The sequence below is a fragment of the Neoarius graeffei genome, chromosome 4 (assembly GCF_027579695.1).
Source record: "Neoarius graeffei isolate fNeoGra1 chromosome 4, fNeoGra1.pri, whole genome shotgun sequence".
NCBI classification, from domain to species: Eukaryota; Metazoa; Chordata; class Actinopteri; order Siluriformes; family Ariidae; genus Neoarius; species Neoarius graeffei.
Genome location: NC_083572.1, coordinates 23,232,549 through 23,258,825, shown reverse-complemented (window position 1 = coordinate 23,258,825; position 26,277 = coordinate 23,232,549). Strand labels below are relative to the sequence as shown.

The 26,277-nt window shown below is 43.5% G+C and overlaps 1 protein-coding gene across 13 annotated transcripts in view; it reads left to right on the top strand.

The window, feature by feature from the left end:
- The window catches only part of LOC132884940 (protein unc-80 homolog), a 382,632-nt gene that overhangs the window by 21,480 nt on the left and 334,875 nt on the right, over positions 1-26,277 (top strand). For 11 of the 13 annotated variants that reach the window (XM_060919050.1, XM_060919038.1, XM_060919042.1 and 8 more), the window contains exons 7-9: positions 189-319; positions 22,634-22,699; positions 24,885-25,152. In XM_060919050.1, the coding sequence (XP_060775033.1) occupies positions 189-319; positions 22,634-22,699; positions 24,885-25,152 (465 nt within the window). The remainder of the gene's footprint in view (positions 1-188; positions 320-22,633; positions 22,700-24,884; positions 25,153-26,277) is intronic. The other 2 variants (XM_060919046.1, XM_060919045.1) reach the window with 1 other exon arrangement.

The window sequence follows — 26,277 nt, the reverse complement described above, 5'->3', positions numbered from 1 at the left end:
CTATAATCAGAAATTTAATAGGAATTTACAATTTTATACAAAATTACTGCATGATTGATCTGATGGTTGTGTTTATTGAGCATCTGCATTGCATCTTAGGCCTCAGATTCCCCAGAAAACTTTTTTTTTCTGCATAATGTGATTTCTCACTGCCTGAGTTATGTGATCTAATTTCCTCTTCTCTCCAGGTGGTGTGTGAATCTGCTCAGTCTGATTCCTCCTCCCATTCAGTGAAGAGCCAGAGCTGTCGCCATGGCAACTTAGTGGAGAGAGGAGGCACCTCACAGCAGCAACGTGATCGAGACCTCACACAGAAGAAGTCAGCATTCTTACATGCATAGAAAAACAAACACAAACAGATTGAACTAGAAATAAAAATGTCCATTTGAGACCAAAAATTTGCATACACCTACGTTAAGACATTCAAACCCTGTGTTTCACTCGTTTCATATCATCTGTCAGGGTGCAGGCACTTACGGATGCAAGTGCAAGGGAGACTGGGGGCTTCGCAAACTGCAGTCTGAGCCAAATTGAAGAGCAGGAATCGTAGTCAGCAAACAGGTGGAGGTCGCTCGATCAGCAAACGGCAATGTAGGGAAAACAATGAAACAAAGTCGAGACTGAACGCAAACACTGGTCAAACACAAAGTTAGGCAGAAATCAAACGGCTCGGTAAGGTTAGGCATGGAACACTAAACGATACTTCACAAAGTTAGGGAGTGAGACCTGAGCTAATAAGCAAGGTGATAATTACTGAATGAGAGACCGGTGTTGTAATTAGTAGTCAGGTGACAGAGGGTGCTGTAACTCCTAGGGTTTGTAGTCCGGAGTGGCCCTGTTTGGAGGCTGCTCCAAACTCGTGTTTTCCTGTATTAAATCAATTAGGGTATCTACTTTTTTAGGGGAAATTCAAAATAATAGCTATGAGACAGATTTATTTCAGCTTTTATTTACAACGTACATCAGATTTTCAATTGGTTAAAAATTTACATCCACTTTGTTAGTATTTGCTGGCATTGCCTTTTAATTGCTTGAATGTGAATCAAACACTTGGGGTAGCCATCAACAAGCTTGTCATAATACTTTGTCAGAAATTTTTGCTCATTCCTCCTGCTTTGTGTGCTGTGTGGGCCTCATTGCTTAGACATGCTTTTTCAGTTCAGTCCACAAATTTTCTATGGGATTCAGTTCAGGGTTTTGTGATGGCCACTCCAGTACTTTCACTTTGTTGTCTTTTAGCCATTTTGTTGCAACTTCAGGGGTATGCTAATGATCACTGTTCCTCTGGAAGACCAATTGCAAAACATTTGTAACTTTCTGGCTGATGTCTTTAAATGTTCCTTCAGTATTTCTAGATTATCCTTCTTCATGATACCACCTGTTTTTACTTCTAGTGCACCAGTCCCATTTCCAGCAAAACATCCCCACAACATGATGATGCCACCTCCATGTTGTGATTGTGTTCTTCAAATTATAAGCCTCACTCAATTTCCTCCATATATAGCACTGATCATTATAGCCAAACAGTTAAATGTTTTGTTGTCCAAAAGTCTACATTTTCATCCTGGTGATCACTTGCAAACTTCAGGCTGACTTTTTTGAATGCCAGAACAGCCGAAAGGCTGTGGAGTACGCCATACTTCCATAGTGAAGTACACCTCTCTGTGGATGTATATATTTAGTATCTGATGCCTCCAACTCCTTCACCAGTTCCTTTATTATTGTCTTGGGGTTGAAACTTTTGGACCAAAGTTCATTTATCTCTGACCCTGCAAGTAAATTTGTGCCTCTTTTCTGAACAATCCAGTGTCTGTGTGGTCCAAACATTTTTCAAGATTTGCATACAGTTGGTTGTACAGATGCTTGTGGTACCTTCAGTTGTTTAGAAATTGCTCCTTAGGAGGAACTAGACTTCTGTATCAGTAATAACAGTGAAAACCTGAGTTTGGAATGGCATCCAAACATAGCCACTACTTCCCAAGTGCCACAGCGCCCCTACTCTTTGGAATACTGAAGGCGCACCGGTTTCCTATCCTCCCAGTAATTAACCCTGCTACGTAAGCACAGCAAACACACACTCTCATTGCAAAGTATCGTTCTGTATCTTCGTACCCGATCATACCAAACTGTTTACTTATTTCCTGACTGCCCGTGACTCTGACCCTGTTTACTGTTTATTTCCAACTTTGAACTCTTGTCATTTCTCTGATAATCTGTTTGCACATTGACCGACCCTTGCTCAACCCTGACTACATCTTTTGGGTCACACTTTGGATTTGGTTTCCAGTTTGTGACACACCCGCTCTCCTCTGCATCTGCATCCATAAGTGCCAGCACCCTGACAGAATACTTTGCCACCATGGATGCAGCAGAGGAGGTGAAGCAGACTGCTCTCAATGCACAGGGATGATTGTTAGAACATCAACAGATTTAAATGAATTAAACACATGAATGTCACAACTAACAGCCGTTGTATCACAGGCCCTCCTGACATGTCCCACATCTTCCACAAGTGCTTCCATGATGGTACCTGAGAAGTTCTCTCGGGAAATAAGGGTGTAAGGGTTTTCTCCTCCAGTGTTCGTTCTACTTCGCTACTCTCACAGGTGCTACTGAGAAACAGAAAATAGTGCAGTTCATCAGCCTTGTCACAGGCAAGGCCATAAAGTGGGCTCGTGCTGTTTGGGAGTGTAGTGGTGAGCACACTACTTCCTATGATTGCTTCTTTGAATTGTTCAAGTGAGTTTTTGATCATCAGCCAGAGGGGGTTGAAGTAGGGGAAAGACTGCTCACAATTCAGCAGGGTGAAAGGAGAGTAGCTGAATATGCCTTGGAGTTCCGCATGCTAGCAGCAGGCAGTGGGTGGAACGAACCAGCTTTAAAAGCTACCTTCCACCACCCTGACATTCTCACAGAGCTGGAATGCCGAGATGAACAACTCACCCTTGATTCCCTCATTAGACCTAGCTATCAGACTGGATCACCTGTTCTGGGAACTGGCCCTCCTTGTAGCACTCTCCAGTCCTTTCACCACCTCCACAGTCCCCTACATCAGTGGAGAGCGCCAACATTCGCATGCCACATTCTGAGAGGGAGAGGAGGCATCGAGAGGGGTTGTACTTTTACTGTGATCATGGCCATCTCATAGCAAAATGTCCAGTCTGACCACCTAAACCCTGAAGAGAAGCTCTCTCCCCTGATGAAACCAGCCCAGTGAGTGCCAAACCCACTTCTCTCAAAATTCAAGTATTTTTAAAGCTCCCAGACTCGACCCATGTTCTTTCTGCCCTCACAGATTCAGGGGCAGAGGGAAAGACTCAAAGATTCAGTCCAAAGACTCAACTTACCCACGGAAACGCTCCAGAGACCAGTAAGTCTCAAAGCCATAGACGGTGGACCCATCGGAGAAGGGCTTGTCACAGCTCTCACCTTGCCCATAGAACTTCAGGTCGGAGTCCTCCATAAAGAGCACATATCCTTGTTTGTCACCTGCACTGCACATCACACTGTGATTCTGGGCTTCCCCGGCTATAACTCCCACTTATCTCTTGGCAGCAAAGAAAAATCTTAAAGTGGTCACCCTCGTGCTTTTGTGAGTGTTTACAAATCCCTTGAATCACCCTGGCTTCCACATCAGAAGAGAGCCCCTCACCTGGAGACATCAAACATCCCTGCCTGCTACCATGGACTTCAGGAAGTGTTCAGCAAGGGTAATGCCAGTGGCCTCCCCCCTCACTGACTGTACGATTGTGCCATTAATCTCCTCCCAGGCACAACACCTCCATGAAATCACATTTACCCACTTTCCATCGCTGCACAGGCGGCCATGGAAGAATATGTCCAGGAAGTACTGCAACAAGGGGATATCCATCCCTGAGACATCCCTGGCATCTGCAAACTACTTCATTGTGGAAAAGAAAGGGGGCCTCCATCCCTGCATAGATTACAGAGGACTAAATCAGATCACGGTCAAGTATCCTTACCCGCTTCCATTCGTACCTCCTAGAGTAACTAAGAACAGCATGTGGGTTTACCAAACTGGACCTCAGAAGTGCGTATAACTTGGTGAGAATATGTGAGGAAGACAAATGGAAGATAGCGTTCAGCACATCAAGTCACTTTGAATACCTGGTGATGCCATATGGACTTTCTTGTGGTCCTAGCATCTTCCAGTGTCTCATCAATGACATCCTCCAGGACATGCTGGAACAATATGTTATAGCTTATGTTGATGACACCCCCCCCGATCATCACCAGCATGTCAAGTCAGTGTTGGTCCAGCTCTTAGAGAACCACCTTTATGTCGATGCAGAAAAATGTGAGTTCCACGTGATACAGATTTCATTCCTGGGGTACATCATCAGTGCAGAGGGTGTAAGCATGGGCACCAGTAATGTTTCCATGGTTACCACCTGCCCCACACCGACCACCGTTAGAGTTGCAACGTTTCTTCAGATTTGCCAATTTCTATCACCATTTTATCTGGGGTGTCAGCACATTTGCCTTTCCTCTCACTGCCCTGCTTAAAAAGGGTCTTCCAATGGAACCAAGCTGCAGAAGAGGCCTTCAAAAGGCTCAAGATGGCCTTCACCTCAGCACCCATCCTCAAGCATCTTGACCTGACCATACCCTTCACTGTAGAGGTAGATGCCTTGGAAACAGGAATAGGAGGGGTATTTATCCCAGTGCTTCAGGGAAAACCCCAAATTACACCCCATGGCCTTTTTTCCAAGAAACTCACTGTGACAGTTCGTATGAGTGGGAGGAGCACAGAAGGACGGCAGGCCAGAACTGAGTTCACAAAAAAATATTTATTCAGCTTTTCAGCATATCTAATTGTCTCCCAGTCACACACGGGCACACACACACGGTCGTCTGGCTGGGGAGAGAGCTCTCCTCCTCTGCTCTCTCTCTCTCTCTCTCTCTCTCTCTCTCTCTAAATAGGGCACGGTCACTGGGGAAGACACACAAACACACATTAATAGACATCAGGTGCAGTGATTCTGCCACTTGCCTTCCCTGACTCCGCCCTCCGGTCACAGACCGATGCTTGACCACGCCCCCGCTGCCACACTCACACCAACCAAACAGAATTGTGATATTGGAAATGGAGAACTCCTTGCCTTCAAACTAGCCCTTGAGGAATGGAAACATTGGTTAGAGGGGGCAGCACATCCATTCATTATCCTCACTGACCATAATAACCTTGAGTATGTGAAAACTGCCAAACGACTAAATCCCCTGCAAGCTACATGGGTGCGCTTCTTAACCAGAATCAGATTCTTCATTTCATACTGTCCAGGTTCAAAGAACACTAAGGCCAATGCTCTCTCCAAGATTCACACCACCTCTAACCTCAGTCCAGAACCCACTCCCATTCTACCTCCTGAATACTTCGTTAAAGTTATCATTTGGGACATTGACAAAGAGAGAGCTCAAGCTCAACCACACAATCCTCTGGAAGCCTGCTCTCCTGGTCTCATGTATGTTCCCCCACAGTTCCGAGGCTGACTCATGACCTGGGCTCCATTCATCCCCGGTCACAGGTCATCCCAGTAGCCAACGCACTAATCAACTCATCCATAACAAGTATTGGTGGGAGGACATGGTCTCTGAAATTAACAGGTTAATTTCCTCCTGCTGTACCTGTGCCAAAGCCAACATGCCCCAGACTCCCCCTGCTGGCAAGCTATGCCCACTGCCTTTACTCCAAAGACCCTGGTTGCACATAGCCATTGATTTCATCACTGACCTAACCAGACCTCAAGGCAATACAGTCATCCTGGTGGTAATCAATAATTTCTCAAAAGTTCTGAACCTCATTTCCCTACCCAGTCTACCCACAGCCTTTGAAACAGAAAAACTCCTGTTCACACACATCCTCCGGTACTATGGGATCTCAGAGGACACAGTTAGTGACCTGGGGCCTTAATTTATGTACAGAGCCTGGATAAAGTTCATGGACAAGCTAGGGGTTTCGCGGAGCTTAACCTCAGGATATCATCCCCAATCTAATGGCCAAGTGGAACGCATCAGATCAGGTGTTTCCTCAGTGTGTTTTGTATGGAAAACCAGAAGGATTGGACGCAATACCTTCCTTGGGCAGAATACGCACAAAATTCCTTGAAGTACTCAGCCACCCAGCTAACTCCATTTCAGTACATTCTTGGTTACCAGCCACCTCTTTTCCCTTGGGACTATTCACCCTCACAAATCTTGGCAGTTGATTCCTGGTTCTAGTATAGCGAACAAGTATGGGAAGGAGTTCATCAAAGGCTCAAACAAGTAACCAGCAGGTATAAGCGCTATGCTGGCAAGCACAGAGGAGAAACACCTGTATACTCTCCAGGTGACAGTGTGTGGGTATCCACAAGGGATCTACAAGACCCCAACTCATGCAAGAAACTTCATGGCTGTTACATGGGTCGCTTCAAGGTCCTCCACCGAATAAACAAGTTATTCTACAAACTAGAGCTCCCATTACATTGCCGCAGATCCCAACATTCCATGTATCCTGCTGAAAGCTTGCCATTCAGGGACCCTTAGCCACGAACACACCCACGAATGAACCACCTTCTCCCCTGGAAGTAGAGGGGGATCTAGTTTACGCAAAAATCCTCAACTCCCATTGGAGACAGGTAACTTAGAATACCTCATGGACTGGGAGGGGTCCAGCCTAGAGAAAGACAGCTGGGTTAATCCAAGAGATATCTTAGACCCACTTCTCACCCAAGAATTTCATTCAGAACACCTTGACAAACCAGCACCCAGGAAGCGAGATCACCCCAGAAAGGAGAGCACTCCCAGAGTGAGCAATTTGAGGGGAGTTCTGTCAGTATTAATGATGATAACCTGAGTTCAGAGTAGCATCCAAACATGGCCACTATGGACTACACTTCCCAAGTACCACAGTGCCCCTCCTCTCCAGAATACTGAAGGCGCACCTGTTTCCCATCCTCCCAGTAAATAGTCCTGCTACTTAAGCACAGCAAACACACACTCTCATTGCAAAGTATCATTCTGTGTCTCCGTACCCGATCATACCAAGCCATTTACTTATTTCTTGACTGCCCATGACTCTGACCCTGTTTACTGTTTATTTCCAACTTTGAACTCTTGACATTTCTCTGATAATCTTTTCGCACATCGACTGACCCCTGCTTGACCCAGACTATGTCTTTTGGCTCACGCTTTGGATTTGGTTTCCAGTTTGTGATGCACCTGCTCTCCCCTGTGCTTGCATCTGTAAGTGCCTGCATCCTGACATTCTGGAGGTCCACATTCTTATCTCTGGTCTTGGCTGACTTGTTTGGCTTATCCCGTGGTATCAATGGCAAAAAAGCAATCACTCTAAATGTATGCCCTTATACAGCTACAGGAATACTCTCAATTAACTCTTAGTTGGCTAATCAGAAGCTTCTAAAAGTCACAACATGAATTTCAGGAATCTTCCAAACTGTTTAAAGAGGCAGTCAATTTGGCGTAGAAAATTTTGACCCACTGAAATTCTAATATAGTGAATTTCAGCTGAAATAAATCTGTCTGTAATTGATTGTTTTAAAATTACAGTGTCTTGCAAAAGTATTCATCCCCCTTGGTGTTTGTCTTTTGTTGCATTACAAGATGGAATTAAAATTGATTTTTGGGAGGTTAGCAACATTTGATTTACACAACATGCCTACCACTTTAATGGTGAAAATTGTTGTTTTATTGTGACACAAAAAATAAAGATGAAAAAACAGAAATCTGGAGTGTGCATAGGTATTCACCCCCTTTCGTATGAAACCCCTTAATAAGAGCTGGTCCAACCTATTCACTTCATACGTCACATAATTAGTTGATTTAAGATCCACCTGTGTGCAAAGTGTCACACGATTTGTCATATGATGTGTGTGTGTGTGTGTGTGTGTGTGTGTGTGTGTGTGTATTTATTTTCAACCTGTTCTGGAAGGACCCTGACTCTGCTACACTACTAAGCAAGCAACATAAGAACCAAGGAGCACTCCAAATATGTCAGAGAAAAAAGTTGTGAAGTATAGATTAGGGTTAGCCTGGCAAGCCAGACTAAATGTGAATGTAAGTCTGGCCTCGATCTGTAGACATTTCCGAAGCAGGTAGGAGGAACAAACCGCTGTCTTTCAAACTGTCTCTGTGCGTATAGGCCAACGCTCTGACCAATCAGCGCAACAGTGACTGTGACGTAGTCAGAGCGACAGAAAGCAGTGAGGGAGGCCTTGAAATAAATAATTTTTCAAAATGCGTATTAATTAATAAACAGGTTCTAGATATTAAGAAGTTTGGAGATAATAACCACAAGTTTGGAGTCTGTACCACATACACATTTTTTCCAAGTGTTTTTCAAGGGTTTGCTTAAACTGTTTTTGAGAGTTTTTATTTAGTGGTGTTTGGTGAAATAATTTCCCTTAAATTTAAAATAACGGGAAAATAAGAAACAATCAAAAAATAATGTTTCAAAGCTGTTTATTAATTCTTTGTACTGCACAAACTAGCCCATCCGTTTGGCTACGAGCGGAGCCAGCTGGTAGATCAGACTTTTGCCATAGCTGGTCGGCAAAACAGCGAAAGCGTCCTTCTTGAAAAGGAATGAGCGGAGAGCCTCTTCCTGCTCATGTTTCAACGAAAACTCCAAGTCTAATTCTTCTAAAACTGATTCCAAAGCGGAGTCAAACGCGCGCTGTTCACTAGCTCGTAGCCATCTTTCCTGCTGTGCTTTCTCCAGCGTCGCGCAGCTTTGTCGTCACTCCTGCAAAAGCCCACCCAAAAAATCCAAACAAAAACCTTGCGTTGTGATTGGCGGGCACGATTTGATGCCCGGGGTGTTTTTGTTTATATGGTGCGAGGCTAGACCCATTCACCAGGCAAAAAATATTTTTGGCCGCTAGGCGGGTGGGTCTAGTTTACTAGGCTAGATCAGGGTTGGGTTATAAAAAAAATATCCCAAACTTTGAATATCCCAGGGAGCATCATTAAATCCATTATAGCAAAATGGAAAGAATATGTCACCACTACAAACCTGATAAGAGAAGGCCGTTCTCCAAAACTCTCAGACTGGGCAAGGAGGGCATTAATCAGGGATGCAACAAAGAAAACACTGAAGGAGCTGTAAAAATCCACAGTGGAGATGGGAGTATCTGTCCATAGGACCATTTTAAGCCGTACACTCCACAGAATAGGGCCTTATGGAAGAGTGGTCAGAAAAAAAAATCATTGCTTAAGAAAACACTTTTGGATTTTGCCCAACAGACTGGGACGAAGGTTCACGTTCCAGCAGGACAATGCACAATACCTATGTGTACTCCAGATTTCTGTTTTTTTTGTCACAATAAAACAACAAAAAAATGTGTTTGTGACACAAACAATAAGATTTAATTATTGTTTGTGTCACAATAAAACAATTTGCACCTTTAAAGTTGTAGGCATATTATGCAAATCAAATGGTGCTGAACCCCCCAAAATCCATTTTAATTCCAGCTTGTAATGTGACAAAACAGGACAAATATAAAGGGGAATGAATACTTTTGATGTGATCGAAGTAGATACCCTAAGTGAAATGCCAAAGGAAATGTATGGTACCACAAAATGTGTGCAGTTATGAAAAAAAATTAGATTTAATAACTTTAGCCTAAGTTTATGGAAAAAACGTAGTGTTCAGTTTATTACTGATTTTCTAATATTACAGTAAGCTACATACTGATGAGTGACAAATTTAAAAGAAAAGCCTATATAAAGTGTCTTCATAAGGTTAGGTTAATATGGGACAGCCTTGGGCTGAGGTGCCCTTGAGCGAGGCACCTAACTCCCAACTGCTCCCCGGGTGCTGTTAGCATGGCTGCCCATTGTTCTAGGTATGTGTGTGTGCTCTTTGCTCACGTGTGTATGTTCACTGCTTCAGATGGGTTAAACGCAGAGAGGAATTTCACGTGTCTGATGAATAAAGTTCTTCTTCTTATAAGGTATTGGGTAGCCACGAGTCACCAAAATGGTTTCAGTGTTCATTGGCATAGATTCTACAAGTCTTTGTAACTCTACTGGAAGGATGGAACAGTTCTTTCAAAAGACATTCTCCTTAATTGGTGATTTGATGTTGGTGGTAGAGAGCTAGTCCAAAATCTCCCAATGTTGTTCAATTTGGTTGAGATCTGATATATGTGAAAGCCAAAGCATAAGATTTATGTAATTTACATCTTCAGCAATTCTTTTCCCCAGCCCTTGTGTCCTGTAGATGGGGGAGCCATCCTCAAAGAGACCACTCCGACAAGGATAGAAATGTTTTATCATGGGTTAAAGGTGACCAGTCAGAATAACTTTGGAGCGTAGTGAAGCTCCATACTTAAGAGAATATGGTAATACATTGACCTGATTTTTGATGGCTTTTGTGACCATATGACGTCTGTACATATGTAAGAACGATGTACCACCACAGGGAACCCAATTGTAACTGCAAGGCAACATATCTCAAAAAACACTTGACCACTAGACAATGAAATTTGTGTTTTTTATAGATGGGTTTTTATCCAGCAATTATTTTTAACTTGTTTTTTAAAAAAATAACGTGGGATTATTTACCAACACTGTAGCAGCCCTTGGCACTAAGAACAACAGCAGAGAGTCTCTGATGGGTACATATGTTTTATTCTTCTTGAACGCAAGTATAACATCAGACATCATACACCATACACTGAGCACCATGAAAACTGAAGAAAATAAAAATAATTAACGTAACATGGTTGTAAACAAATACACAATTTTGCAGAGTAATGTTTACAGACTAAAACAATTACAATGTTGTAAAAAATTTAAACATTTTCCATTAGTTACAACCCCGATTCCAAAAAAGTTGGGACAAAGTACAAATTGTAAATAAAAACGGAATGCAATAATTTACAAATGACGCGGTACGTGGTGGTCCGGACTACCGTTGTGGTCCGGACCACGCCGTTTTCAGGTGTGGTCCGGACCACCAAGTTCAGAAGACAAATAAATTTTAAATTTTCAGCTACTTCTTCCCCTAATTTAGAATAAATTCTTTCCTTTGCCCTTTCTTCTGTTGCTTTGTAGTCTCTAGCACATTTTTTCTTATTCCTTAGAAGCTGTTCATAACCACCCTGAGACATAATGACGAAAGTTGGTAAAATTATTTTTCACTTCCCTCGTGGCAGCTCCCGCTTTTTTACATGCGTTAGAACTGGTATCTTTTATTGCGCGTGTGTTTTACGCATGCATTTCTCTTCCGGTTTGAGAAAAAATAACAAATGATGTACGACTTTGTAAAAAAACTCGTATTAAATGACAAACACAGTATGATTTTGGTAAGTTTTTATTTATATCGTAATATAATACAGCATACGGTGAACCGGACCACAATCCAGGAAAAATAATTAATTAATGCCCTCGTTTTGTATGGAAAATACGGTGATCCGGACCACCGCGTACCGCGTCAAATCTCAAAAACTGATATTGTATTCACAATAGAACATAGACAACGTATCAAATGTCGAAAGTGAGACATTTTGAAATTTCATGCCAAATATTGGCTCATTTGAAATTTCATGACAGCAACACATCTCAAAAAAGTTGGGACAGGGGCAATAAGAGGCTGGAAAAATTAAAGGTACAAAAAAGGAACAGCTGGAGGACCAAATTGCAACTCATTAGGTCAATTGGCAATAGGTCATTAACATGACTGGGTATAAAAAGAGCATCTTGGAGTGGCAGCGGCTCTCAGAAGTAAAGATGGGAAGAGGATAATCAATCCCCCTAATTCTGCGCCGACAAATAGTGGAGCAATATCAGAAAGGAGTTCAACAGTGTAAAATTGCAAAGAGTTTGAACATATCATCTACAGTGCATATCATCAAAAGATTCAGAGAATCTGGAAGAATCTCTGTGCGTAAGGGTCAAGGCTGGAAAACCATACTGGGTGCCCGTGATCTTCGGGCCCTTAGACGGCACTGCATCACATACAGGCATGCTTCTATATTGGAAATCACAAAATGGGCTCAGGAATATTTTCAGAGAACGTTATCTGTGAACACAATTCACCGTACCATCCGCCGTTGCCAGCTAAAACTCTATAGTTCAAAGAAGAAGCTGTATCTAAACATGATTCAGAAACGCAGACGTCTTCTCTGGGCCAAGGCTCATTTAAAATGGACTGTGGCAAAGTGGAAAACTGTTCTGTGGTCAGACGAATCAAAATTTGACGTTCTTTTTGGAAATCAGGGACGCCGTGTCATTCGGACTAAAGAGGAGAAGGACGACCCAAATTGTTATCAGCACTCAGTTCAGAAGCCTGCATCTCTGATGGTATGGGGTTGCATTAATGCGTGTGGCATGGGCAGCTTACACATCTGGAAAGACACCATCAATGCTGAAAGGTGTATCCAGCTTCTAGAGCAACATATGCTCCCATCCAGACGACGTCTCTTTCAGGGAAGACCTTGCATTTTCCAGCATGACAATGCCAAACCACATACTGCATCAATTACAGCATCATGGCTGCGTAGAAGAAGGGTCCGGGTACTGAACTGGCCAGCCTGCAGTCCAGATCTTTCACCCATAGAAAACGGAATCATAAAACGGAAGATACAACAAAAAAGACCCAAGACAGTTGAGCAACTAGAATCCTACATTAGACAAGAATGGGTTAACATTCCTATCCCTAAACTTGAGCAATTTGTCTCCTCAGTCCCCAGATGTTTACAGACTGTTGAAAAGGGGATGTCTCACAGTGGTAAACATGGCCTTGTCCCAACTTCTTTGAGATGTGTTGTTGTCATGAAATTTAAAAATCATCTAATTTTTCTCTTTAAATGATACATTTTCTCAGATTAAACATTTGATATGTCATCTATGTTCTATTCTGAATAAAATATGGAATTTTGAAACTTCCACATCATTACATTCCGTTTTTATTTACAATTTGTACTTTGTCCCAACTTTTGTGGAATCGGGGTTGTATTTATGAAAGTGAAAATTTAATATATTCTCGACTCCTTACACGTAGACTAAAATGTTTCAAGCATTTTTCTATTTTAAACTTTATAATTATGGCCTACAGCGCAAAAGAAAAAAATCTCAAAATATATTTCATTTCAAGTTTGAGTAAAACAGTATAAATACCATGTATCTCTTGGTCTAGTTCAGTAAACACAACCACAATCATGGGGAAAACTGCTGACTTGACAGTTGTCCAAAAGACAATCACTGTCCACTAGGACGGTAAGCCATAGAAGGTCATTGCTGAAAAGGCTGGCTGGAAAAGCTACACAAGCAACAGGGATGACTGCAGCCTTGAGAAGATTGTCAAGAAAAGTTGATTCAAGGACTTGGGAGAGCTTCACAAGGAGTGGACTGAGGCTGGTGTCGGCACATTAAAAGCCACCATGCACAGACATCTTCAGGAAAGGGGCTACAACTGTCACATTCCAATTTTCAAGCTGTTCCTGAACCAGAGACAACATCAGAAGCGTCTTACCTGAGCTAAAGAGAGAAAGAACTGGACTGTTGCTCAGTGGTCCAAAGTCCTCTTTTCAGATGAAAGTAAATTTTGCATTTTATTTGGAAATCAAGGTCCTAGAGTCAGGAAGATTGGAGAGGCACAGAATCCAAGGTGTTTGAAGTCCAGTGTGAAGTTTCTGCAGTCTGTGATGATTTGGGATGCCATGTCATCTGCTGGTGTTGGTCCACTGCATTTTATGAAGTCCAAAGTCAACACAGCCATCAACCAGGAGATTTTAGAGCACTTCAGGCTTCCATCTGCTGACAGGCTTCATGGAGATGCCGGTTTCCTTTTCCAGCAGAACTTAGCACCTGCCCACAGTGCCAAAACTACTACCAAATGGTTTGCTGACCATGATATTACTGTGCTTGATTGGCCATCCAACTCATCTGTCCTGAACCCCACAGATTCCCATAGAACTTTTTCATGATATTCTAATTGTTTGAGATGCACTACTATGTTCTGAATGTTGCACACCTTGTGCCACTCAACCAAGGGTGCAAACCTCTACAAGTTAGCCACACGTGCATCATTTACCCTCTGTGCTCAAAGTCTCATGCTAAACCACAGTTCAACCAATGCGCTGAACACAAGAAAAACACACTCGATTAACAGTGCACACAAACTTTGCATTGTGCATGAATGACATGTCAGGATGACAGACAGTAAAGCTTTAACATTCCATGCTAAACATCTGCCAGAGGAACATGGTGAACAAGGTGTGCAACATTCAGAGCATAGTAATGCATCTCAAACAATTAGAATAACAAATAGATATAAACACAGCAGCGAGGGTCTGTAGCATAACAAATGCAGCTTCATGTCTTGTATGGGCACTGTGTGAGACAGCTGCCTCTCCAGTAGCTCTGTAGTTTTTAGCTCTTTAAACCTCTTTTTTTCCCACCTTTTTTTACTTTTTTGCTCTTCTTACGAAGACATAGTGTGTTTTACTTATATCACATGGATATTTTTAACTTTAACACGCAACCAGAAGCCAGTTTTCTCACTTATTTGAGAGAGGAGCTGCTGGCCCTGAAAACAATGGGACGAACCGGGATACGACACCCCATCCCAGCGGAGTTGAGGAGGAAACCCAGGGGCTGCAAAGCTGGAGCTAAGCTAAAGGCTAGGCTAGCGGACAACTGGCGGCGCTACAAACCATCCATTCCCTCCATTATCATGGGGAATGTGAACTCGCTGCCAAATAAAGTCAACAAGCTTTCCGCTCTGAACAACCAGCAGATTTATCGAGAGAGCAGCTTATTTATCTTTACGGAGACATGGCTAACACACCTTGTACCGGATGCTAACATGGACTTGCGGGGATTCACTACTGTGAGAGCCGACAGAGACACTAACACATGTGGGAAAAGCAAAGGTGGGGGACTCATCATTTATGTTAACAACCACTGGTGTAACCCGGGACATATCTCCGTAAAGACAATTTTATGTTGCCTGGACTTGGAGCTGCTAGCCGTTAGCCTGCAGCCATATTATCTGCCGAGGGAGTTCAGTCACGTGATCACCATCTGTGTTTACATCCCTCCAAAGGCAGATGCAGCCGCTGCATGTGAGAGGATTCACTCGGTCACAGCAAGGCTGCAGACACAGCACCCTGAGGCATTTATGATCATTTCTGGGGACCTTAATCACGCTACTTTTGGACTCTACTTTGGCTGCTTTTTACCAGGCTGTGGATTGTCCAACCCTTGTGGATTGTCCAACCCCATGATAATGGAAGATAATTGACTTGCTGTATGCTAATGTGAGGGATGCATACAGAGTCACACCCCTCCCCCCACTAGGGAAGTCTGACCACAACCTAGTTCTTCTATAGCCGAAGTACACCCCCTTGGTTCAAAGGCAGCCTACAACAACTAGCTCCATCAGGAGATGGTCCCCTGAAATGGAAGATGCCCTCAGAGACTGCTATGACATCACGGACTGGGTTGTGCTGCTTAGAACACACTGTGAGGACATAGAGGGGCTGACACAATGTCTGACAGATTACCTCAAGTTCTGTCCAGATGTGGTCTCCCCCGCTAAGACTGCATGGTGTTACCCTAATAACAAGTCATTGGTAACACAGGAAGTCAAAGCTGTCCTCACTAGAAAGAAGGCCACCTTCAGGAGCAGGGATAGGGAGGCAATGAAAGCAGCACAGTAGGAGGTGAGACGCTGCATGAGGAAAGCTAAGGACAGCTACAGGAGAAAGGTGGAGCAGAAGCTGAAGGAAAACAGCATGAGGGAGGTCTGGGAAAACCATCACAGGCCACAATACAAAGACCAGAGTCGTTGAGGGATCAGTGGAGAGGGCGAACAAGTTGAATGACTTCTTCAGTCGGTTCAACCAGCCCACGTCCCCCCCACCCTCTCCCTCACTGCAGCCATCTCTCCTTCTCTCAACACACCTCCCCCCAGTCATCACAGCAGCCCCCTCCTCCCCCACCTCAACACAGACTCCTCCATGCATTACTGCAGACCAGATCAGAGGTCAACTGAGGTGGTGTTTACATTAGACCGTATCAGCGGATCATCGGATTAACGTTTTTAAAACGATTCGCGTGCACACAGCAACGCCAATACACGATTCGCGTGCACACAGCAATGCCAATACACGGATACGCTAATCACATGACTGATTCGGCACGCAAGTTGAAATGTGTCAGTGCGGCTCAGCGCTTCCTCCTCAGCGGCTGCGCTCCAAATCACTCCGCCCTGAACAGCGAGTGCCCTCTGGAGGGTGCGCACTCCGGCCCTGCGCAGCTCACAGAGCGCGCGAGTGAAGCGCACGAGCAGTGATTTGGGACTGAGCCGCTGTGTGTGTGATCCCAGTGCATATCGGGCATGCGCAGGTCACTCACCACTTGCAAGTGGAAGGATGGCAAGCCTAAAGACAATCATAACTACACAATGGGCAGTATTTGCATCTTACCATGAACAACATTAAGAATAGCAAAGCATTATATTCATACTTTTATACTCCTTTTAATGAAAAACAAAAAGGTGATACAAGGCGGAAACAATAGCAGGAAGTGAAGTCTGCGCCGTTTTTCAACAGTCGCGTCACATGACCAACATGGCATGAACAACGCCAGCGAATCAGGAAGGTGGATGTCACAGTGACGTTGTCCAATGACGACGTCAGCTAGAGCTCAGCACTGCGTTTCCTCGTATCTCCTTGTTTACACAGCACCGGATCAGATACGAACTGGGTTGAATACGTGGGCCCTGGCGGATTCAAGTTGTTCCGCCTGTGGAGTCGTTTCCCAGCGTTTTTAATGTGAACGGACAGTGCATCCGTGACGAAAATGAGACGGATACGGTCTAATGTAAACACCACCTGAGGAAGCTTCACCCCAGGAAAGCAGCAGGCAAGGTATGTCCACGACTACTGAAGACCTGCGCTGCTGAACTGGGTGAACCACTCCAATGCATCTTCAACCTCAGCCTGCAGCTGGGGAGAGTGCCAACCCTCTGGAAGACATCATGTATCGTTCCAGTTCCCAAAAAGTATCGGCCCAGCGAGCTGAACAACTTCCGACCGGTGGCACTCACTTCACATCTGAAGATGACATTGGAGCAGTTCTTCCTCAGCCTCTTCAGACCCCAGGTGCAACATGCCCAGGACTGTCTGCAGTTTGTGTACCGGGCAGGTGTTGGTGTGGAAGACGCCATCCTCTACCTGCTACACTGAACCCACTTGCATCTGGATAAGGGAAATGGCACATACCCCTTTTCCACCAAATCAGTTCCAGGGCTGGTTCGGGGCCAGTGCTGGTGCTGGTTCACAACTTGTTCAACTTGCGAGCCAGCTGAGAACTAGTTTACTTTTCCATAGCTTGCGGTGCTAAGAGGAGACACGTCATTATGTCGTTGTATACATCAGTTACGTCGCTACGTTTGCATAAACCTTGGCGCGAATATCGAAGCAAAAACAACATGGAAGAAGCAGCAACAATAATAATAATAATAATAATAATAATAATAATAATAATGGCTGACTTCGCGTTTGTACAGCTGCTGTTTCTCGTCGCTTAAAAATGGTGATTTTTCGCGGTCTTGGTATTGTTGTTGGTCTTAACAACTCTGCCCCCCCCCCCCCCCCCGCTGACATAAGCGGTTCTTTCCGCTGGCCCAGCAGAGAGTTAGTGCTAGCCTGGAACCGGTTTTTCTGGCCCCAGAGCCAGTTCTTTGTCAGTGGAAACAGAAAACCCGGTTCCAAACTAAGCACTGACCCCAAACCAGCCCTGGAACTGCTTTGGTGGAAAAGGGGCAACAGTGAGGATCCTCTTCTTGGACTTCTCGAGTGCCTTCAACACCATCCAGCCCCTACTGCTTCAGGACAAACTGAACAGGATGTGAGTGGACCCCTGCCTGGTCACCTGGATCTCCAGCTACCTCACTGACGGGCCGCAGTAGGTCAGGCTGAAGGACATCACATCTGACACTGTGATTAGCAGCACCGGAGCACCCTCGGGCATGGTGCTGACCCCTCTTCTCTTCACCCTGTACACCGTGGACTTCTGCTACAACTCGGAGCTGTGTCACATTCAGAAGTTTGCCGATGACCCAGCCATCGTTGGATGCATCAGTGATGACAGAGAGGAGGAGTATAGGAGCTTGGTGAGGGACTTTGCTGTGTGGTGCAACAGGAACCATCTGCAGCTCAACACCTCGAAGACCAAGGAGCTGGTCATTGACTTTGGGAGGTCCAGACCAAGGTCACGACCAGTTCTGATCGAGGGAGTTGAGGTGGAGGCTGTGGATTCCTACAAGTACCTCGGGCTGTGGCTGGACAGCAAGCTGGACTGGACTTGCAACACCAATCACTTATACAGGAAGGGACAGAGCAGGCTATACTTCCTTAGGAGGCTGCGGTCCTTGAACATCTGCAAGAAACTCCTGTGGATGTTCTATCAGTCTGTGGTCGCCAGTGTCCTGTTTTACACCGTGGTGTGCTGGGGGGACAGCACATCCAAGAAGGACACATCCAGGCTGGACAAACTGATCAGGCAGGCCGGCTCTGTGGTCGGCATGAAGCTGGACTCTCTGGTGACGGTGGCAGAGGTCTATGGACAAACTATTGATCAGTGACAGAATGCTCCTTCCCAAGCGTAGGACAAACAGACTCAAAAACTCCTTTGTCCCTCATGCCATCAGACTGTACAACTTCTCTCTGGGGGGGAGGAGGGGTAACAGGAGGACAGAGGACGGGAAGAAGCAGTAGCCTAGCCTAACAATAAGCAATACCGGACAATGTGCAATATAAAGTGCCATATCTCTCCTGCTACCCTCCCCCCCTTTTTTTCTTTCGTCCTCCTCTCTTTTCCATATCTTATTCTTTTTATATTTGTATATGTAAATACGGCGGCATGGTGGTGTAGTGGTTAGCGCTGTCGCCTCACAGCAAGAAGGTCCTGGGTTCGAGCCCCGTGGCCGGCGAGGGCCTTTCTGTGCGGAGTTTGCATGTTCTCCCCGTGTCCGCGTGAGTTTCCTCAGGGTGCTCCGGTTTCCCCCACAGTCCAAAGACATGCAGGTTAGTTTAACTGGTGACTCTAAATTGACCATAGGTGTGAATGGCTGTCTGTGTCTATGTGTCAGCCCTGTGATGACCTGGCGACTTGTCCAGGGTGTACCCCGCCTTTTGCCCGTAGTCAGCTGGGATAGGCTCCATAGAGATAATGAGATGAGATATGTAAATACTTAATTTATTTTAATTTATCTAGAATTTTCCTCCATTTCTTTTCTCTGTTTATCTGTAATGATGCTGCTGGAATTTTAATTTCCCTGAGGGAGCCCTCCCAAAGGGATCAATAAAGTTTTATCTAATCTAATCTAATCATGGGCTGAGAGCTCTGCTCGTAACATGAATAATTAGTAACGGCTCTGACTGCCACTTACAAACTCATTTTCCACTCATCCGGAGCTCCACTTTTATACAGTGCCCCTCTCTCTTTTTATATATATATATATATATATATATATATACACACACACACAGGGGGCTGCAAAAGTAGGTATACAGTTAGGATTATTCCAGTATTACCAGTGTTATACAACCCCGATTCCCAAAAAGTTGGGACAAAGTACAAATTGTAAATAAAAACAGAAATGCAATGATGTGGAAGTTTCAAAATTCCATATTTTATTCAGAATAGAACATAAATGACATATCAAATGTTTAAACTGAGAAAATGTATAATGTAAAGAGAAAAATTAGGTAATTTTAAATTTCATGACAACACATCTCAAAAAAGTTGGGACAAGGCCATGTTTACCACTGTGAGACATCCCCTTTTCTCTTTACAACAGTCTGTAAACGTCTGGGGACTGAGGAGACAAGTTGCTCAAGTTTAGGGATAGGAATGTTAACCCATTCTTGTCTAATGTAGGATTCTAGTTGCTCAACTGTCTTGGGTCTTTTTTGTCGTATCTTCCGTTTCTTGATGCGCCAAATGTTTTCTATGGGTGAAAGATCTGGACTGCAGGCTGGCCAGTTCAGTACCCGGACCCTTCTTCTACGCAGCCATGATGCTGTAATTGATGCAGTATGTGGTTTGGCATTGTCATGTTGGAAAATGCAAGGTCTTCCCTGAAAGAGACGTCGTCTGGATGGAAGCATATGTTGCTCTAGAACCTGGATATACCTTTCAGCATTGATGGTGTCTTTCCAGATGTGTAAGCTGCCCATGCCACACGCACTAATGCAACTCCATACCATCAGAGATGCAGGCTTCTGAACTGAGCGCTGATAACAACTTGGGTCGTTCTTCTCCTCTTTAGTCCGAATGACACGGCGTCCCTGATTTCCAAAAAGAACGTCAAATTTTGATTCGTCTGACCACAGAACAGTTTTCCACTTTGCCACAGTCCATTTTAAATGAGCCTTAGCCCAGAGAAGACGTCTGCGCTTCTGGATCATGTTTAGATACGGCGGCTTCTTTGAACTATAGAGTTTTAGCTGGCAACGGTGGATGGCACGGTGAATTGTGTTCACAGATAATGTTCTCTGGAAATATTTCTGAGCCCATTTTGTGATTTCCAATACAGAAGCATGCCTGTATGTGATGCAGTGCCGTCTAAGGGCCCGAAGATCACGGGCACCCAGTATGGTTTTCCGGCCTTGACCCTTATGCACAGAGATTCTTCCAGATTCTCTGAATCTTTTGATGATATTATGCACTGTAGATGATGATATGTTCAAACTCTTTGCAATTTTACACTGTTAAACTCCTTTCTGACATTGCCCCACTATTTGTCGGTGCAGAATTAGGGGGATCGGTGATCCTCTTTCCATCTTTACTTCTGAGAGCCGCTGCCACTACAAGATGCTCTTTTTATACCCAGTCATGTTAATGACCTATTGCCAATTGACCTAATGAGTTGCGATTTGGTCCTCCAGCTGTTCCTTTTTTGTACCTTTAACTTTTCCAGCCTCTTATTGCCCCTGTCCCAACTTTTTTGAGATGTGTTGCTGTCATGAAATTTCAAATGAGCCAATATTTGGCATGAAATTTCAAAATGTCTCACTTTCGACATTTTAGATGTTGTCCATGTTCTATTGTGAATACAATATCAGTTTTTGAAATTTGTAAATTATTGCATTCCATTTTTATTTACAATTTGTACTTTGTCCCAACTTTTTTGGAATCGGGGTTGTAATAGTGGTGTTAGGTTTCATTTAATACAAACGTTTTGTGTGAACATTTTGTTTTTCATTACTGTATACCTACTTTTGCAGCTCCCTGTTTGTGTGTGTGTGTGTGTATATATATATATATATATATATATATATATATATATATATATATATATATATATAAAAAATATAAAATTGATTTCCAGTTCCCGGTCCAAATGCCTATCATAGCATAAAACATCAAGCTTTATTTTACTCGTCACTTGTCTATATGTAGAGAGACTCATTAATTCATTCATTTCCAGTAGACCCTGGTCACAGTGGATGCAGAGTATAACCCAGGAACACCGTGTGTGAGGTGGGACACACACTGAATGGCACACTAGTGCATTTTGTATATAGAGGGGCACTATGCAGACACAAATTGCCCTAGGTGTCAATATAGTGTAGCCTGTCTGGTAGCCTACTGGTATGTTTTTGGGAGGTAAGAGGAAACCCACACTTGGAAAACATGCAAAATTTCACCATGACAGTAACCCAAAGTCAAGTTTGAAATGGAGACTTACTGTGCAGCCTGGGATGTAAAATAATCTTCAAGCATCCAAAATATCATATCTTTTCAGTTATCCATGAAAAAAAAATCACATTTTGGTTTTATATACAATATTTTTACCCCTTTTATTTCACCTTTTTATTCTCATGTCAAACCAACCTGAATGTATGTAAGCATGATTTTAAAATGTGTTAAACAAGCCCTTTTAACTTTTTTAAAGCCCTTTTAATATTCTGTAATATTGGCATAAAGAAGACACCTCAATATTCTGGTTTTAACGATTTTTACTGAACCAAATAAAGCCAGCATGAAGCTGTGCCAGTGTGTTTTTACATTGCAAGCCAGTGGTCCACAACCAGTGATGTGACATGTCACAATGGCGCGTCAGTGTCTATGGTGATGTATCGATACCTCAGAAATATGAATACCCTGAGCATACCACCATTGCTTTCAAAACAATGGTGGGGGAACTGAATGCTGAGGTACTTTTATTAGCTGTGAACTTTTATACTGCTCTGCAAAAACACAAACAATGTTGCTGAGCATCATCTGCAACATGTAATCACTTCCAGTAAATAATTCAGGTTTAAGGGAAGTAATAGCCTCCTTATTTCTAAAATGTTTGTGTCCTTTAGCAGAGCTGACTTTTCAAGGAAAAAAGTCCTGTCACAGAAAGCTGCATTTGCAAATGGAGAAAAGAGAGAGCGAGGTAATAAGGAAGAGAGGGTTAGAGCAGAGTTTCTGCAGGCTTGAACAAGTTCAATTTAAGACTTTTTAAGACCTTTTTAAGACCATAACAGGTTAAATTTAAGACTTATGCCGCACAAAAAAAAATTAAGAAAGTTGGGAGAGCCTGAACTGCTTTCAAAATAACAAAATTTATCATCATTCACCAATGAACTCATTACATCCCTAGGGTGCGCGCTTGCATTAATGAGGAACAGAAACCAAACATGAAGAATCAGAAGCACTTTATTGCCAGGTATGTTACACACACGAGGAATTTGACTCCGGTTCGACTTAGCTTTCATAGTACAGACAGAAAGAAAGTATAGAAAAAAACAACACACACACACACACACACACACACACGCACAGAGAGTCTCACTGCAGTGAACTCCAGGGGGAGAATCACATTTCTACAGTGATGGCCTTGAAGGCAGTGCTGGCTGGGAGAGCTAAGATAAGATTGGAATTTGTTTAGACTTAAGATGGGTAGACGTGTCCTTTTTCGCTTAACCCGCTTGTCCATTCTGGCCACCAAAATGATCCATTTCTCTCTGCAAAGCCATCAACTTCTTCATGATGTTATCAATGTTGCGACTCAAGTTCTACAGCCACAGTCTGAGTGCCGACAGCTCTGCCCACTGCCTCAATCATGTCGGGCAGCTTTGTGGGGCTTTGAACAGCTGCCCCCGTTATCTGATTTCCTCGATACACCAGGGCAATGCCAAGTCCAATCAGCAAAAATCCTGTGATCATGGTTCCGAATAGGTAAATATCCTCAATGTCCTCAATGAAGTAGAACGTTATGGCATTAGATCATTGACAAACCGACTAAAATGGGTGGGCTGGGGTGTGGGGTCAGAGAGGGAGAAAGGGATGTTAGGAAAGGGTTTGAAAAAGTTTGAAAACCACTGCATTATGCTAGATCATTAACAAATTGATTAAATGGAGAGATAGAGAGAGAGAACTACATTGCCGCAGCGGAACGTTTGGGCAATGTTAGAATCGGGAAACATGGCCTGAAAAAGCTCCCCAATCTTGTCATTGCTTTTAGTGATGCATTGTCACTGTGTTTAAAATCCACAACACTTCGGCTTTTAAAGTTGCAGTGGAGCCAAAGACATCCCGCAAATCACTTGAGGATGAGGCATTCGATTCCATACGGTTTATGTGTTGTAACGAGACAGTTCGCACGGAGTTAGCTGATACACTGTCTCGAGATGTGCTTGGACCTGACAATGGTGAACAAAATTGAGTGATGGCATGCGATTGTTGCAGACTTTTATGGGCAGCCTGGTGCTTCTCCGCTTTCGCGTGCGATTCCAGTGCCTTTACACCCAGGGTGCCGAGTTTGAGTGTTCTTTTGCACAATGTGCAGTACACCTCAAACGGATTGTTTGGTACACGTTTTAACCAGTCTACGAAATCATTGCGTTCAAGCCAGCAGTCGTTAAACTTGCATTTGCCCATTTTGCTACAAACCGTGACAATCTCCCTCGCTTCTTTTAGGCTCTACTGTCTAAATGCATGCATACCGTGCCCTGTGCATCACCATGCCAACCGGGCTAGACGCCGGATTCCACTATGTCTCATTTGTAGTTTGCAGCGTAGCCTACTGATACTAAGTAGGCCTAGCTTATATGACTAATTATGAATATCACCAATGCATTTAACAAAAAAAAGCGGATGGGGTAAATGGACGTAAGCATTTAAGACTTCACAAAATTACATTTAAGACCTACAATGCAAAATATGCTTGTATTTTAGACTTTTTAAGGCCTTAAATTAGGATTATCAAATTTTAGACTTTTTAAGACTCCGCGGAAACCCTGTAGAGAGACTTGTGCAAGTACCATATTTGTGTGGTCAGAAATCTGTTAGGAGAAAGTGAAGTCAGAAGCAATTTAAGGCAGAAAGGTGCATGGACCTTAGACGCTGTAGATGGAGATGTTTGAATTCACAATAGTCTCGGAAAGAAGAATGTCAAAAGAATATTGATGTCAAAAATATCACACCTCTGTTTCACCATGCCAGCTATCCCTTTTACACAGCCGTTGATTCCAGCTCTGTTATAACCAATCATTCCGAGGGGTCACAACACAGCCCCCCCTCGCGTTTATATGTTTTATACAGAACACAAGGGGAAATACGTAGAGATATATAAAAATAAGCAATAAGATTCCTGTCAAGAACAGGCTGTGTAAAAGGGGCTGAAGAGTAATTTAGCTAAGCACATATAATAGCATGTTGGAAAAATCATGTTTGGTATTCAGAATAATTATATGCATAAACATAACATTGTATTAATAATCAGCCAGATTTGTTTCATGTTTGTGTGCGCGCACGTGTGCTGATGGCAGCTACTAAAAAACCTACTTGTTTTTCCACAAATCTGTTCTCTAAGCAGAATTTCTCTGTCCATCTCTTGCTTTTCCTAATAGGTTGTCAGCACCTGGAGCTATTTCTGTGTGCCAGCGAGCACGCTATGCCACCTACTTTGATGTGGCTGTGCTACGTTGCTTGCTTCAGCCACACTGGACAGAGGAGGGTGTGCACTGGGCACTTATCTTCTACCTGCAGCGGCTCAGACAGATTCTGCAAGAGAAGCCTGAACGCCCACCGGAACCCCCCACAGCACCCCTACCTCGACCACGGAGCAGCTCCATGGTGGCTGCAACTCCATCTCTGGTCAACACACATAAAACACAGGTAGATTTCACTGCAAACTTTTCACATGTGGACTAGGAGATGGACTTGTATGAAAACCTTACAACATAATCTCACAGTGCATCGCATACTTTTAATAAGCATGGATGCATATAAATTTAAATTATTAAATTGTTATCAGATCAGATTGAGGGTGGTGTTTGCACCTTACACTTAGGTTTGTGTATTGAAAGATGTCTCACCCTGTGCATAAAATCCAAAACAGTACATATGGTGATAAAACAGATTCCGCACACACTGGCTGATGCTAAAAAGGTGATGCATTGGAATGAGAAACAATTGCTTAAAAAGTGTAATAACCCAACATAACAAAGACAAACAGAGGGCCAAATATTTAAGGCTAGGCCCATCCTCAGTATTTCCTGTTTGAAAAACATCACCAAATGCACAAACGCTTCTTGTAGGCTGTGACATAAAATGCATCCATATTATCCATAACTGCTTATCCTGTGCCAGGGTCGCAGGCAAGCTGGAGCCTATCCCAGCTAACTATGGGCGAGAGGTGGGGTACACCCTGGACAAATCGCCAGGTCATCGCAGGGCTAACACATAGACACAGACAACAATTCACACTCAAGGTCAATTTAGAGCCACCAATTTGCCTAACCTGCATGTCTTTGAACTGTGGGGGAAACTGGAGCACCCAGAGGAAACCCACACAGACACAGGGAGAACATGCAAACTCCACACAGAAAGGCCCCCGTCGGCCACTGGGCTTGAACCCAGAATCTTCTTGCTGTGAGGCAACAGTGGTAACCACTACACCACCATGCTGCCCTGACACAAAATCAACCGTAAATATTGGAATAGATTCCTGCAAGTAGACAGGTTATTGTAAACATGGCATGGAACATAGATTGTCATGATACCAAAACTAACAATAATTCAGGGTGTGTTTAGTATGAATCCAATCATGTATCATGATTTGAAATAGGGCTGTGCGATATGGGGAAAAAATGAATATCCCGATACATTTTCTCCATTTCACAATATATGATATATATCTCGATATATTTAAATCTCCTTTAAAGGACGCCATGAAATCTAACTTTTACTCTTTACTGTTTTCACTACAATCCCTGCAGATTAAATAACATTCTTGGTTAA